This window comes from Sycon ciliatum, chromosome 7, assembly GCF_964019385.1.
Source record: "Sycon ciliatum chromosome 7, ocSycCili1.1, whole genome shotgun sequence".
NCBI classification, from domain to species: domain Eukaryota; kingdom Metazoa; phylum Porifera; class Calcarea; order Leucosolenida; family Sycettidae; genus Sycon; species Sycon ciliatum.
In genome coordinates, this window is record NC_088649.1 from 20,373,964 (window position 1) to 20,390,235 (window position 16,272).

A 16,272-nucleotide genomic window follows, 5' to 3' on the forward strand; every position below is an offset into this window, starting at 1 on the left:
TTAAATGGAATCAAGGAAAACGGTGATTGGGAACAATATCGTTGGTTATCGGATTACAGCATATGTACTCTTGATGAGATGCATACATACATGTACATTATGTGTGTTCGATTATCCGGTTGCCTCGCCTACCCGGATATTTTGTGGAAAAAGGATGTGTGCAGTTATGCGAGGTCTCACTGTACATATTTCATGTGCCCTTGTGCAGCGATTCCCGGCTACTGCTCTCAGCTACTGGTCCAGAACGGCAGCATTGCGAACGGCACAGGGGCATACTTGGGGACGATGGCACTGCTCGCATGCGATGTAGGCTTCGTTCCAGCCGATGGGGTCACAAACTTCACATGCGATGCTCTAAATGAGGTGAACGGTAACTGGAGCGGATTCCCAGCCTGCCAATGTAAGTACAGTATACATACCAGGGGTGTCACAGGGCAAGGGGGGGGGGGTACGGGGGAGGTCCGGGAAGTGTCCGGGAGGGGGGGGGGGGGGTGGGGGGAGGGAAGATCGGATCTTTTGGCCACTAGATCATGTTTTAGCGCTCTACAGTTACTCTCGGCGGACCATTCTAGATGAAAAGTGGTATGGCTATGGTGGTATTGGTCGTACCATGTTTGACGCCCCTGCATACCCCGGCATGTGTGATCTCTGACTGTGTATAGAACATGCATGCGTGTGTTCTTCATTGAAGCTTGGTCCTGTGGATGGGCTGAACACTGATGGCATTCCATGTTTTGATATTGGCGGATGTTCATGCATGTCGATGACGATACCGGCAAAACCAGTATCATCCAACCACGATTCAAGGACGCAAAGCAACATTCCACACAACTTGTGTGTCTCAAAGATGCGAAGATCAATAAAGAGGGTAGCTACGCGACCATGAATTATGCAAAACCGGAACCCTTAGTAAAACAGCACTGTACTTCGACTATGACAATTTAGATGGGCGACAAGCAGCGGTAACAAGCAGAAGTTTCACACGATGATCGTTTCGCTTTATAGATAATGACCTTGTTTCAATTTAATATTATTTTTCCTTGGCTCCGCATCTGACTATTTTTTAATTTTTTCTGTTGCAAATTATTTGCTTGTATTTGACGGCCGTGTACACAGAGTTTGAAGCAGATTGGACAAGGGCAAATGATTTAAAAAAAGTATAGGGAGGATATACACTTTAGGCGAATTATCCAAAAGGCAATTGACTCATAACCATGTATAAACAATTCGACGTACCGCTGATGTTTACGACGTGGTATACGCTACATGCGCTATGTGCCGTTTGCTGTGTGCGCTGTAGTTGTATGTGTATGCTTTTCTGATACAGTCGTCCCTCTCTAATCCGGCACCTTTTGCAACGTCATTTTCTGCTGTTTAAACAAGGATGCTGGATTATCAAATCCTGCCCTCCAACCCGGCCCACCTAATAACATACATGTTTGTGTCGTACGTCAAAACGTAGCGATTTTCTGTGTCAATCCAAGTACTTTGTGGAATGCATGTATATAGCATACACTTGGCAATATCTTATGCACTAGCATAGGATATTCCCAAGTGTATGTTACATGTGTTGTGTATGTTAGAATGCTCCCTGACAGTATGCGATGTACAACTGCTGGATTAGAAAATCGAATTATGCACAGTTTGAGTGATTTGTTGCAGAAAATCGCTGCTGGGGACGGAATTCAAGTGCCGGATTAATGCGTAGAAAATGAACTGAAAATATCCGTTTCGCAAGAAAGTGTGCTGGTTTGCAAGGGTGCTGGATAAGCAAGTGCCGGATTAGAGAGGGACGACTGTATATGCTGTCATTTTCACGCTATAACTACCTGGTGGTTTTAGTGTTTGTTATTAGTCGATCAAGTGAAATATACTGTTAAAGAGTAAATAATTATCCTCGTGCCGTGTGCGTCGTTCGTTCCTGACTTTTAGAGAATCAGAAGGGTTCACAACACATAGGCTTTGTTTACATGAGGTGTTTCAACCCGGGTTGATTTCGACCCAGGTCAGATTTCAATCCGCCATGTACACAAAATGCATGGCGCGTTTACATGACACATTGCGCTTGACCCGGTTGAAATTTCGCCCCGAGTCGAAGAAATTATACTAACGTACTTCTATGCGTATCTCGCGCCAGGTTTGAATAGCAGTACAGAGGCAAATTTCGCGCGAAAGTATTCACGTGATCATACAGGACACTAGAAGTGAACTTTTGGCAGCATATCAGTATTTGACCCGGGTCAACTGCCGTCATGTAAACGCTCACTTAGTTTGTCTATCGTACAGACTTTCAACCCGGGCTGAACTCGACCCGGGTTGAAAATTCTCATATAAACACAGCCTAAGGCCCTTCATTTGCTGTGGAGGCCTTCTGGTAATTTCAATATCTTCGTGCTGTAGTTACCGTACGCGCTCGATTACAAGCCCCCTCCCCCCCCCCCCGCCCCCGCCCCTCCCCTTCAAATAGAGCCCGTGTGTCAGAGGGATTCGGAATTATAAAACCCCGTCTCATATAAAAGCCCGGGGCTATAATCGAGTGCGGAATGTCCATGCCATGCAGTGCAGTTACCGGTACTTTACCGTACAATGATTGAGTGTACATGTAGAAACTGCATGTGCTGATCAGCATGAATAGTGTGAAATAAGTATTGGTATTTCTATTAAAAAATAGAGCCCCCTCTCGAATAAAGCCCTCTCTCAACTTACCACCCCACAATGTGTCTTCTGGAAAAATAGAGCCCCGGGGCTTCTATTCGCGCCTATACGGTATACTGTGGGTATGTATTTATACAATAGAGAGGTTCCGGAGTACGATTTTTCGTGGCAAAATCCGTAGAGGCGCTGCGGATTTTTTACACGTCGTTTTCTAACAGTGAAATGTTCCGGAGTACGGAACTTATGTGTTTGCCGTCATTGCCTAGGTTACGATCGCAAACACGTCACATTCCCGCGCTATGCCTTTTTATTTTGAAAATTTGTACCGAAATCAAAACTTCCCGCGTAAAATCCATGTTTCTCGTACCAAATTTGTACGCGAAAAATCTTTCTGCACCCGATGACGCAAAATCTCCATACGAAACATGGTTCGTGTGAAAGCCATTCCACACGGATTCTCCGTACCGAAAAATCGTGTGGAGCACGCCTGGAAAAAATCCGTAGCGCCCACACGGATTTTGACATGGAAAATCATACCCCGGAACCTCTTCACTTTTGTAGATTCATATATGACGTAATAATAGCTGGTTGGCATGGCATAATAACACTTTCATACTTACAATGGATATTTACCTCGCATGGTTCTTCACTTCCTGCATTGTTGATGTGGTTACTTGATGTGGTTAATTCATCATGCTCAGCAAACCATGCAGTGCACTACTCTTGGACGTGGTACCAATGGGACCCGCGAACACTGGGATCCGAACTGGCGCAGGGCTCGTACAGTACTTGAGACGCGATTAGACTTCATTGACCAGCACAGTACAACATGCTGTTTCGTGTTCTCTCCTGCTACAGATGTTATGGTGCATACTCCGAACCTGACCAGTATCTCAATGCAGTACAGGATACAGAAATTGTTAGCAGCGGTGGAGTATTACGACCAGGTAGATGACGAGTGGCTCGTTACGTACAATTTCACGTCCAACCTGACACACCTCACACACAGTCCAATCCAAATTGTGATGGATGTCGGTCACCCTGGCACATATTTCCGATCACGCATCGACATGGTCACGTGGGATATTTACACGATTTCCCTAGCCTACACCGGGACCCCACCACCAGGTGAGACTCCGTCAGGCTGTACTGTAGAACATGAGCTTGCCACCCACATCAAGAGTAGAAAACCCCCAAGAGTGTGCAATTGCCTGCACAACCTACACAGTGCTGTGAACTTCATATCACGTGACAGAGTTCAAAAGGGAAGCAGTGCAAGGTGACAACAAGAGAATTGAACCCAAATTAGGGATGGGATGTGTACAAACCTGCATCTAGCATGCACGGCTTGCAAATAATGTGTACAGGTTCGTCACGTGATGTGAAGTTCTGCAGTCGCAGACCCCATAGTTGGAAATCCACAATATTGGAGGTTATTTCCTTTTGCCTGCATTTAGAACTTTGCCATCTCGTGAGCAGCCTTTTTACTATGAACACAGAGTTTACATCGACAATAATTTCTCACCCTGCCCACCTTCAGACTGGTAATGGAGAACGTCTAGGTATGCAAGTGGCTGTGCTCTAGTCAGCGGACGAGTCGAACAGGTTTAGCAATCCCTGTGATTACATACCTTTCTGAGGAGTCCGAGTTTCTCCGACCGCAGGTCATGTTCTAAACATTTCGTTTAGCCCTTGGCTAGCTGGACATGGTGGACATGGTGATGGCGTTCCTACGGATGATAACTGAGTCTCAAACCAACCGTCAAATTTGTTATTTTGGTCAGGTGTGGTGGCGTCCCACGGAAGCCAAAAGGTGATTCTTGACCTGCCCTGTGTGGGATCCCTTGCAATTTTTCATTCTTTTCTTTGTGGCTGGACATTGTTTCTTTTGAAGAGAGCATGTCTGAAAATACCAAAGTTTAATGTGTGCGAGTCGATCTCTCCGGTCTCTCTCTAAATTTGCAGGTAGGTTCTCTTGGGGGTGTAGATCGACTGTGCAAAGCCCCTGAAACTGTTTCTGAAGGGAACCTTGAAACTTCCGCACCCCTCGAAAATGGCCGAAAATCACATTATTTGTGGGTCTAAAAACGAGTCATGCCACAGCGTACATGAACAAGCCAGCATTGCCTCGCCTCACCATGATCTCATTGAAAATAGATGAATTTACAAGCCGTGATAAAACAGCCAGCTGTAAAGAGCTTTCCAGCAAGCCGTAAATTGTGAAAATCCGTTGAGAAACAATATTGTTGTGGCAATATCTTTGTTGCTATCTCCACAATTTTACTGATGCACTGAATCACAGTGAACCAGACACAGTAAGAGCACTGTGACCCTGAAAGGGTGAAAGGGGAATTTAAGCCTGAAATCAAATTTTCACCAGTTGGAGTCTCGGAGGTGGTGAGTCGAATGTTCTTGGTCCGAGGAAGCTGAGACGCACCGTTCCTCCTTTATTTCCAATCGAACTCGCGCACTTCCAGCGAAACTGGGTGACTGCGCCCTAGTGGATGGAGATTTGTATGCAAAATGTCCCTAAAGGCCACATTTCGTTCTTATAAATGCACGGATGACCGCGATTGGCCCATATGTTGTAGTCTTTTGGACGCTGAGTCGACTGGTTTTGGTCAGAAAGGGCTGCGATGCAGCGTTCGGGCCTTATTCCCAATCAAACATGGTTGAACAAGCCGTCACGGGCTCCTGCATACACCAGTCACCTGGTCACCGTGCCCGCAGGGTACAACTTACAGCCTGTTTGGGTGCATTCCTGTCACTGGAGTTGAACCTTGGTGTGAAAAGAATTGCCGCCTGCTGGCGCGGTGACCGGGTGACTGGTGTACGCAGGATTTTCCAGGGTGGCTCCTTATCACCACTGCTGTTCGTCATCTGCCTCATACCGATCACCATGGCCTTACGGAAGGCTGAAGCAGCCTACTGTTTCAAGGACCAAAACTATACCAAACTCAATCATACCAAACTCAACGTCCACGATACATGGATGACCTCAAGCTGCATGCAAAGAATGAAAAGGGGTTGCGATCTCTTGTTCACTCTGGTCATGGCTGAAGTCAAGACATTGGCATGCAGTTTGGTGTGGCAAAATGCGCGACCGTTGTACTAAAGGCAGGAAAGCATGCAGCCTCTTAGGAGATTCTATTGCCTGACAGCTCATCTATCAGGTCGCTACAGCCAGAAGAAACGTACAAATACCACGGATTCCTTGAAGCTGGAGGTATGGACCAAACAGGTATGAAGACGAAGATCCTCCAGGAGTACAGGTGGCGTGTGCGACGAGTACTCCGCTCAGCTCTAAACGACCACAACATCATCACAGCCAACCACACATGAGCTGTGACTTTGATACGGTATAGTGCTGATATCTTGGCATGGACGCAAGACGAGCTGAAATCCGCTGACCGAAGAACGCGCAAGCTTATGCATGGGGCTCTCCATCCACACGCTGATCTAGCCCGTATGCACGTCAGTCGCAAGGAGGGTGGACGTGGTTTGTAAAGTATTTATGATGTTGTCACCATGGAGAAAAGCATTCTGCAGCGTTATGTGCTTCAGTCAGAAGAGGAACTCCTGAAGGTGGCTGCGCCCATCCTGTGGCCACATCTGGATGCCCCACCGGACTCCTCACAGGTGGTGAAGTGTGGGCTTCAAAAAGAACACCTCTTGGCGTGAACCCAGAAACCCTTGCATGCACAGTTTGCCCGGCAAACAGGACAACTGACCAACGAAAACACCTGGAGTTGGCTGGCAAAGGCTGGTATCAAGAAGACCACTGAGAGCCTGATCATCGAGGCACAATATCAGGCCTTGGCAACTAACCTGCTCAAGTAATTACGTTATACGGAACCTATTTAAAAAAAGGTTGGGTGTTTCTCTCTGTTGTTTACCTACCATTATTATTTTAATTCCCGTAGCTATGCAGAAGACGTTACTTCATTAACGTCTGGCGCTAGCCAGGGTCCACACAGCTTTAATTTGGTGTCTGTGGCAGGTTTTTGTGGCGGGCGGACCACAGTCTGGCGCTATCCCGTATCTGTCCCGTACCATACCGTACCATCAAAGACAGCTGGCCACAAAGAGTTGGCCATAATATTCATTTGGTGTTTGTGGCGGATGGACCTCCATTTGGCGCTATCCTGTACCGTGCCATCAAAGACGGCTGGCCACAATATTCAAATAGGGCTTTCAAATGCAAGATCATAACGTGAAGCAACTTGGAAGAATTAGTATGTATGCGAAGTGTTCGAATCCCAGGTTATGTTTTGAAAAATAGGAGAAATGAAAAATGTATAACTTTTTTTGCCTAGGTCATCAAGGCAAAAAAGCATAGCGTAGGGCCCTGAGCTTCCAAGCTCTCTCGTATCCATATGATGCATTGCGACCACCTACGGGCAACGCTTTATTGGCTCCCACGAGTGCTGTGAGCCTCAAGCTGCCGCCTTTCTGGTCCAAGGACACTGCCCTGTGGTTCGCACAGGTGGAGGCAGTTTTCGCCACACGGGCCATTACACGACAAACCACCCGTTTCGAGTTTGTCGTCGGCGCCCTAGAGCCCCAAGGTTGCTGTCAAGGTCCGCGACCTCATCCTGTCTCCACCGGCTCAACAGTGCTACGACGCAATGAAGGCGACTCTGATCCGTCGCACAGAGACCTCCCAGCAGCAGCGTCATTATGGGGGTTTCTCCTCCCTCGCTCAGGCCAGCCACAGTTGCCAATATGCCGGCTTCCGCCCCAGTGCCCACCACCGCGGCTAGTGATGATAGGAGCGAGTTGCGTGCACAAGTTGCCGCGCTCATGCCGCCGTTGACCGCCTGTATCGTTCGCGGCCGTCTAGCCGCTCTGCTAGCCGCTCTGCATCTCGGAGTGGTAGCCCGAGGCGGGATGGCTTGTGTTTTTACAGCGACAAGTTCGGCACTCGTGCCCGCAACTGCAGACCGGGGTGCACATCTCAGACAGAATTCCAGTCGGAAAACAGGGGACCCAGGCAGTGAAGGCGGCCATCAACTCTGGCTCGTTCACTGCTCCCGGCCATCTGCTGTTCATCCGCGATACCGCCACAACCCTGTCGTACCTGATTGACACGGGTGCGGCAGTGAGTGTCATCCCACCCCGTGGTAGTGACAAGTCCAGCCCGCCATCGGTGGTGCAGCTCCAGGCTGCTAATTTGTATTTTGTATTTTATTATATTAAGGATTTCCCAAAGGCTTTGGGCCTGTCGAGGGGATCTCCTGCAAGTACAATGAAATGACAACTTTATGTACAGGGAGCAGTTAATCGAGGATAGGCTAAGGAAATAGATCGAGGCATACACAATCTGGTAATTAAGGAGTTGGGATACTGTCAGTGTAATGAATATATCGGCGAAAATGCTGATAGAAAGAATGCTTGAATTCGGGGAGGCTGGTTACAGAGGTAAGAGGAGGCGGTAGGCAGTTCCGTAGCATTGCAGCTTTGTTGGAAAAGAGGGAAGAAAAACGCACACTGTGATAATTGATGTTCAGTTTGTTTCGTCTTCTTGGACTTGAAGACAGTGAAAGGTGAAAATGTTGGAGGTGTTCTGGAGATATATGTATGAGTTTAAATAGAGTAACAAGAGCTGATACTTGTCTGCGAAAGTGCAAGGACTCTAAGTCACAAAGGACATTTAACTGGGATTTCGTTTCGCATCTATCTACATTGAATTTTTTACGTAGCAAATACTTCCTAGCTACTCTGGCTTGTAAAATATTTAAACGCTCCAGCTCAGCTTTGGTGATGGCATAGGACCAGGCCGAGGTGGCGTGTTCCAGGGCAGGTCGGACAAAACCTTTATATAGAAGTAGAAAGGCTGTGGGGGCAAGATGCTGTCCCATGAAGCATAGCAAAATAACAGGACGTTGGAAGGTTTTCAGGATGGTCTGAAGGTGGATGGTGTTGGACTGGTCGGGTGTTAAATACACTCCTACATGCTTCGCAGCTTCAACGATGGTGATAGGTTGGGAAGAGAGCTGGATAGGGTGGTCGTTACTGTAGTTACGGATCTGAGTCGTTTTGGCTGGTGAGAACTCTCCACCGACGTTGCTCGCCCATAGTTGGCAGGCAGAAACTAAGGTCGCTCTCTAGACGAGATTGGATCCACTGCAGGGAATTCGTGTTATCATGTACATACAGGAGAGTGACATCGTCAGCAAATAAGTATGGGGTGCAGTTGGTGAGTGATGAGGGCAGGGAATTAACAAATAATAAGAAGAGGGTTGGAGCAAGATGCGATCCCTGCGGGACTCTACAGGTGAGGCCCTTGGCCTCGGAATATTGTCCTTCCAACCTTACAGACAACCTCCGCTCAGATAAGAAGCTTCGGAGCCAGTCGACTGCTTGTCTATCAGCAATTCCTTCAAATGCATTTAGCAATGCTTGATGATCCACACGATCAAAAGCTTTCTTATAGTCGAGGAAAACACAGCTTCTTGTCATTGCAATAATGGCACACCTATTCGCACCTTCGGTGTCATTGCAGACGTCAACTCGCCTATCCTGGGGACAGACTTAGTAGCCCACCACGGCCTTAGCCGCCTACTTGTCGACCTGGAGCATCGCTGTCTGCATGATTCCCGGACCAAACTTTCTTCTGCTGGTCTCCTCGACTCTACTGTGCCCATCAGTCCTGTCCTCGCTATGCCTGCAACTGACTCTCTGGGCACTGCTATTCTACGTGACTCTACTGAGTTGCTGCCACAGGCCAATGTTGCTCTGGGCCCTGTAAAGCACAGCATTCAGCATGTGATTACCACCCACGGCCAACCTCAGTTTGTCCGCCCCCGTCGTCTGTCACCAGACAAGCTCACAGCTGCTCGCGCTGAGTTTGACGTCTTGACCCAACAGGGTATCATCCAGCCATCATCTAGTCCTTGGACTTCTCCTCTGCACTTGGTTCAGAAGAAGTCCGGAGACTGGCGCCCCTGTGGCGATGATCGCGCCCTGAACGCCGTCACTGAGCCTGACCACTACCTGATTCCTCACCTTCACGATTTCGCCGCTAACCTTGCTGGCTGCACGGCCTTCACCAAGCTCGACCTGGTCAAGGCATACCATCAAGTGCCCGTCCATCCTAAAGACGTCCCGAAAACTGCCATCACAATGCCATTTGGCCTGTTGAAGTACCTTCGGATGCCATTCGGCCTGCGCACTGCTGCACAGAGTTTCCAGCGCTTCTTTGACCAAGTCCTCCGCGGTTTGTCGTTTGTTCACGGCTACATTGACCATCTCCTAATCGCCAGTCATTCTCTCGACGAAAATCGTGTACATCTCCGTAAGTTATTTCAGCGTCTCTTAGAGCACGGGTTGTTCATTCAATCACACAAGTGTGCGTTTGCCAAGTCGAGTCTCAACTTCCTCGGGCATCATGTCTCCCTGGCTGGCATCGCTCCGCTGCCCGATCGTGTTGCTGCTATTCAAGCCTCTGAGCAGCCTACCTCTGTTCGTCAACTGCAGAGATTCCTCAACTTCTACAGACGATTTGTCCCACAATGTGCCACCTCTCTGCTTGCTGATTCGCTCGGCCAAGCCCGCCAACGCTGCACTCAGCTTCTCTCCTGAGGCACTCTACGCCTTTCAGGCCACTAAGGACGCTGTCGCACAGGCGACGCTACTCATTCATCCTTTTGCTGATGCTCCCCTCAGCCTTGCTGTTGATGCATCATATGTTGCCATTGGCGCTGTCCTCCAACAACAGGTACAAAACACATGGCAGCCCCTAGCATTCTCCAGCCGTAGTCTCCAGCCTGCTGAGACGCGGTACAGCACCTTCGGTCGAGAGCTGCTCACGATGTATCATGCCGTCCGGAACTTTCGGCATTGTCTCGAGGGTCGAGAGTTCTTCATTCTCACGGACCACAATACCTTTATCTATGCGATGCGTGTACATTCGCCAACGCGCTCCCCCCACGAATGCCGGCACTTGGCTTACATCAGCGAACTCACCACTGATCTACGGCACATCTCCGGCACCGAAATCTGTGTTGCTGATGCTCTGTTCTGTTCCATCTCAGTGGACTCCCTCTTCGTCCGGCCCCTGGACTATGACGCTTTCACTGCTGCGCAAACCACGGACCTTGACCTACAGCGTCTCCAATGCTGCCCATAAACTGTATCAGCGACCGCCCAGCAGGGCCGCGAATAAAAGGTACTTGTAGAAGGTGCGTGGCTTGGCCATGGGTGTTGCGACGAATAGCCTGATCTTGGTTGTTAAATTCAACGAACGAAGCTTGAGAAATGCACAAACTTACAAAATCACGGAACGAAAGTTAAACCGGAAGAATTCCGTGCAGACACTACAATAGCACCCGGTATAGCACACTGATTCACACGATCGGATTCCATCGGGTCGCTCTGTATTGCTCTGTCACGGCAATAAGCTCCTAGATAGATCATTAATTTTGGTCCTCGGTGTGTATCGACTACGATTAAGTTAACCCTTTAAGAGCCAACATATTTCTGGAAAAGACCAGCACACACTACACAAGGAAGCTATTCAGATCACGCCTTGCGCCTACCTTCAGCAATTCTTGAGAAAGGAGAGGTTCCGCACTACGTAAAAGTTGAGCATCATTCCTCTTGCAGTAAAATCCAAAAACTGCACCCAAAAATTCAGTCACTTTTGCATCAACTGTTGCACCGAAAAATGTCGGTAGCGGAAGGAGAAGCTTGTCGTTTGGAGTGACAAGTGATCACCGCTGCTTTTCCTTGTCAGAGTCAACATTACACTTTGTTCTGCAGCATTGGGAGTGGTGTTGGAGTAGATATTGCTGACTAGACGTCGCAGAGGGGCGAGCTTTCCTGCGCAGGTATGAGTTTGGACGTATTTCAGAATGGTCGAGTGGAAAAATTCAAAATTGTTTATTTCAAGAAAACCCCAAAAGGATGATGGGGGATATGTCCTCAGTGCTAGAAGAGGTGTTCTACTGTCTGCCGGTGTATAGCGTTTGCTAGTTGAGGACGTAGCTCGCTGCTTTTATCAGCGCTTGTAATTTGGCTATTTTCATGACGATCATTTGTGGCGTCAAGGGATGATTGCCCTCGTCATCTGTCATCGTCACGCTGTGCCCTGGCTCGTTTGTAGACCCATAAATCATGGCAATATTGAGCGGTATGCCAATTTCATGGTTCCCTTCAAAAGATTTTGCGCGGTCTTTGGAATGTCGATCTACACCCCAAAGCAAACCTACCTGCAAAATTTGAGCGAAATCTGAGAGATCGACTTGCACATCCGTTCTGGTTTTCTCAGACATAACAGTCTTCCATCCGTGCATGTGATATACACATGCACGGATGTAAGCTCACTAGACACGCCTGTTTGCATGGAACGTGACGGTTAGCCACTCGTATGTAATTGTATCCCTGTGAGGCGCGCCAGCCCGCACGGGGCACGGGGTACACGCATACACCCCCTAAATATTTCGACCTAGGTTCAGCATGCATAATGAAATTATATTGACCATGAATGACATGCATGCATCAGCCATCCCACGCATACATTGTGTTGAGTCCAACAAGGGACTAACAACGGGAACAAGGAGGTTGGTAATGACAGTTATTAGAAACGGGACAAGAGACCAAGACGAACGAAACGACTACATGGTGATTATTTAAGAGAGAGAGATTATTGAAGAGAGCGACGCAATATAAAGGGCCTGGGTAGCTTTGGCCAACATGGGTGCGCAAGTAGCTACCCAGGCCAACGGAACGAAAGGTGAGAATGACGTAGTACGGGTGCATGCAGCCAGCTAGGGGAAAAGGATATACTGTACGGGCGGAGGTACCTAACAATGGTATGCAGCCGTGCCCCCCCCTCTAAAAGGGGGACCAATTACGTCCCTGACCGTCATCTGTACGCAATGATAATTCCTGTGTTCATGATCTCGTCTCCTGTCCCTACAGGCTATCCTGTCTACACCTTGCCAAGTTTCCCGTTTGTCAGCATAACTGTAACCGGATACGACCCACAAAATGCAACGGTGGCCTTCTCTTTACCGTCGCTTAACCCCACGTCAAATATAAGGGTGCAAATTGGCCCAACTACTTCCACGGGGCGCCTCCCCGTAACCAAGGAGATCATCACGTCCGCCAGAACGTTGACACTTCCAAATGTCAGATCAACCCGCTTTTACTATAGGGTGCGCAGTATGACATCGAATAGCAGATACCCCTCTGCATATACCCAGCCAGTGGTTTTCCGTGTAACATGTAAGTTGTCAGTCGATTTTTGAGTTCTTGAGGGACAAGGGGAGGTGTGGGAGGAGGGTAAGATGATGTGACGAGACCAAATCCATTGTCAACACTCTGCTCAGGATTGCTTTCACACACATTGAATGGTTGAAGTTAACGCTGCACATTTGCGTTGGGGATTTGCGCGAGTTCACCTTGCTTCATGCAAGTGATCGATTTTAACGGTATTCACAGCTGCAAGTTCCATTGCCCATGTGTGTGGGTGTGTGTGTGTGCTTATGTGCGTGTGGGGGGAGGGGGGGGGGATGCGATGGTGGTGGTCCCTGTCCCCAAGAAAGGTGACCTTCGCTCCTGCGATAACTGGCGGGGCATCAGCTTACTGGATGTCGCTGGATAGGTGTTTTACGGGGATATTCAGTATCGTTTACAGGTTGTGGTTAAGGAAATTCTATCGGATTCTCAGTGCGATTTTCGGCAAAGTCGAGGTTGAATGGGCATGACTTTCTATGCACGCCAACTAATGGAGAAGACCATTGGGCACAGCACCTCTCATTCCGTCTTGTTTGTGAATCTCCAGAAGGAGTATCACTCCATTCCCCGCACAGCGCTCTGATGTGCTTGATAGGCTAGGTTTTAAGTCCCTTCACGGTGGTTTTGATTGTGAAGGTGCGAGCCAACGGCAAGCTTTCCGACAACATCTCGGCGACTACAGTCCATTTCAAAATATAGACGCGTACCTAGGCAAAAACCGTTATGCCAGCATCTATACCACATAAAATCTGTGATCACTTTGTGCATAAATTTTTCCAAATTGGGCATCTGTTATCCAATCCTATAGAAACTATATGAGAGTAATTGTGGAGCGATCCTGAGCAATATTCCGAAAACTATTCTCAAAAAGTTCCAGCCAAATTTGAAATATTTCGAAAACCCTACGCGTCTATAGTTTTGAAATGCACTGTAGTAGTGCTTAGCCATCCAAATTTCCATTGGCGATTTGCTGAGTCCCTTCAACGAATCGATCAAATCAGGCTGTCCAATGGCGGCCATTACGAAGGCCATCTTCAAGGGCCAGTAGCAGCGGGGTTACGTCCTGAAATTGGGGGTAGACCACCACCCTAGTCTGATACGGCATGTCCCCAAGCGCCGACAAGTGCTCTTGGATAAAGTTGTCCTCTTAATATCACTTGGGTAAATATTCAAATGTTGACCTCTCCAACGGCCATGCACAAGCCGAATCCAACCTGATGGCAGGAAAGCGCACATACCCGTTTCGCTACGGTACCAGCACTGGGAGATGAGAATAATTCCTGCCCTCACAGAAGTTCGAATGAAGCCGCTACGAAGCGTCACTTGCTGAACAGCAGCCCACCATGACTAGAAAGAAGAAAACATCCACAACAACAAATCAACAAAGGCTGAAACACTAGTGAAAGGTGGCCAAAATTTACAGGGCAGCCAGTGCACCCGAGTTTCTCGCGTTCATCGTGTGCATCATTCAAGAATGGAAGATGAAATTTGAAACAGCCAAATCCCAGGCACTGACTGTCAGCTGCCAGCGCACCCAATGGGACATGTCACGGATTGATTTCAAAGGATGTAACGTGACGGAACAAGAGGAGCACAAAATCCTTGGGCATCTTGTTTCGATAGTCAGCTCAGGTTACATTCCGGCGGCACCTTCATACCGTAGCCCTTCGGGCAACACAGAGACTTGGCGGCGGGAGTTGGTGCTTTGTGTAAGGCTTTCCACCTCTTAGACGTGCCCGGTCGCATCCAAACCTACAATGCTTTTGTGCGCCCAGTGATGGAATACTGCCCCGTTGTCTGGATGGGAGCGGCCTCATCCCATCTTGCAAGACTCCACCGTGTGCAAGCCCGGGCCATTCGAGCCCCAATGTGTTGGCTGCCGAGTCTTGCTCTTCGTGGGATGGTTGCAGCACTTTGCCTCCTGTGCAAGATGTATTGTCCGGATGCTCATCCCCTTCTACAGAGAATGTTGTCACCCTAGCAGCCCCAACACAGACCAGTCCACTGCACCCGTAGTGCGTTCCAGAGAAGGTTGGTTGGCTGGTTGGATTTATTTAAAGTCGTACAACAAACAGGCATATCTGCCTCCTTATATGAAGACGACTTCTGGCAGTAAAACAATTAGGAAAGAAAAAGAGAAAAATGAAAAGAAATAAGATCAGATCGAGACTGTATAGACGGAGCATACAGCTAGCCGAAGACTGAGCATACAGCTAGCCTCAGCATGTATCTGAACATCAGGATTACTAGTACCAAGAGTACATAACCCCCCAGAGTGTGCAACGCCTGATCCACCTGTGCATAGGATCTTGGTCGAGCGGAATCGGATCTTTGCGTCATAGTACCGTACACATCTGAGGGAAACCCGGGAAGTCGCGGGCACTCTCGGATCAAAAACAATGGTGCCCTGCTTTGAGACCGGCCTTGCGCTGGTGTGGAGTGTACGCATGACATCAGAAGATCCGATTCCCTTCGACCAAGACCCTATGCAGAGCTGGATCGGCCTTGCACACTCTGGGGGGTTATGTACTCTTGCTAGTACTCATGACAGGGGAGGGGGTTGCTGTTCATGCTACAGTAAGAAAATACACGTGCAACACACCCTTGAACTGGAGGGGGACGTGATGTTTCTCGCATCAGGTGGAAGACTGTTCCAAACGCGTGCAGCAGAAAGAGACACGGGATGGGTTCTGGCTGGAAGCTGCAGCAGATGTTGTTGGGTGCCGCGCGCTTGGCCAGCCCTAGTTTTTTTTATTTTTGTTATTTTTACCTAATGCACCAAAGAGAGGCGAAGAAGAAGATAACAGAAAATAATGATCGAGACAACAAAGGAGAAAGACAGACAATGTACTAGTAGGGGCTCTCAGGGAGCCTGTGCCGATGAGGCGGGACTAGCAACGCCGACCTAGGGTCTCGGCGTTAGCGCTATCCAGCGCACCATGGACGGGATTACGAAACACATGCAAATAGATAAGCGAGGGGAAGGGAGCTGATTGTGGATAAAATATATTATGGGGTGTTACAGCGAGTCTGTAGCCCAATACCAGCGGCTTTGCTGTAGGTGCTGATGCACCTTGCCCTTGAACGACTGGAGTGACGTCAGGCGTGGTGGAGACTGCAGCACAGTTTGGGGCAAGTTGTTACACTCGTCAATGATGCTGTAGCGAAAGCATCGTCGCACGTAATCAGGAGAGGAAGCCAGGAGGACGTTCTGTAGCTGAGACTAGTAGCGCACCGAGTGGTCGGACCGAGTTCGAGGACATGTTGGTGGAGAAAGCAGTGGGGAGGGGGGGGGGGGGATCAGCGACGTTAGTTGCGGTGGCCCTGACAGACACATCAGGTTATACAATATTGCTGAGGGCGGTGACTAATCTC

General features: G+C 48.7%; 1 protein-coding gene across 1 annotated transcript in view; it reads left to right on the plus strand.

Annotated features, from left to right (window-relative positions):
- LOC135821688 (uncharacterized) overlaps positions 1–16,272 on the plus strand; it is a 78,277-nt gene that overhangs the window by 38,683 nt on the left and 23,322 nt on the right. The window contains exons 8-10 of the mRNA XM_065334686.1: positions 209–400; positions 3,514–3,783; positions 12,580–12,885. Of these exons, the coding sequence (XP_065190758.1) occupies positions 209–400; positions 3,514–3,783; positions 12,580–12,885 (768 nt within the window). The remainder of the gene's footprint in view (positions 1–208; positions 401–3,513; positions 3,784–12,579; positions 12,886–16,272) is intronic.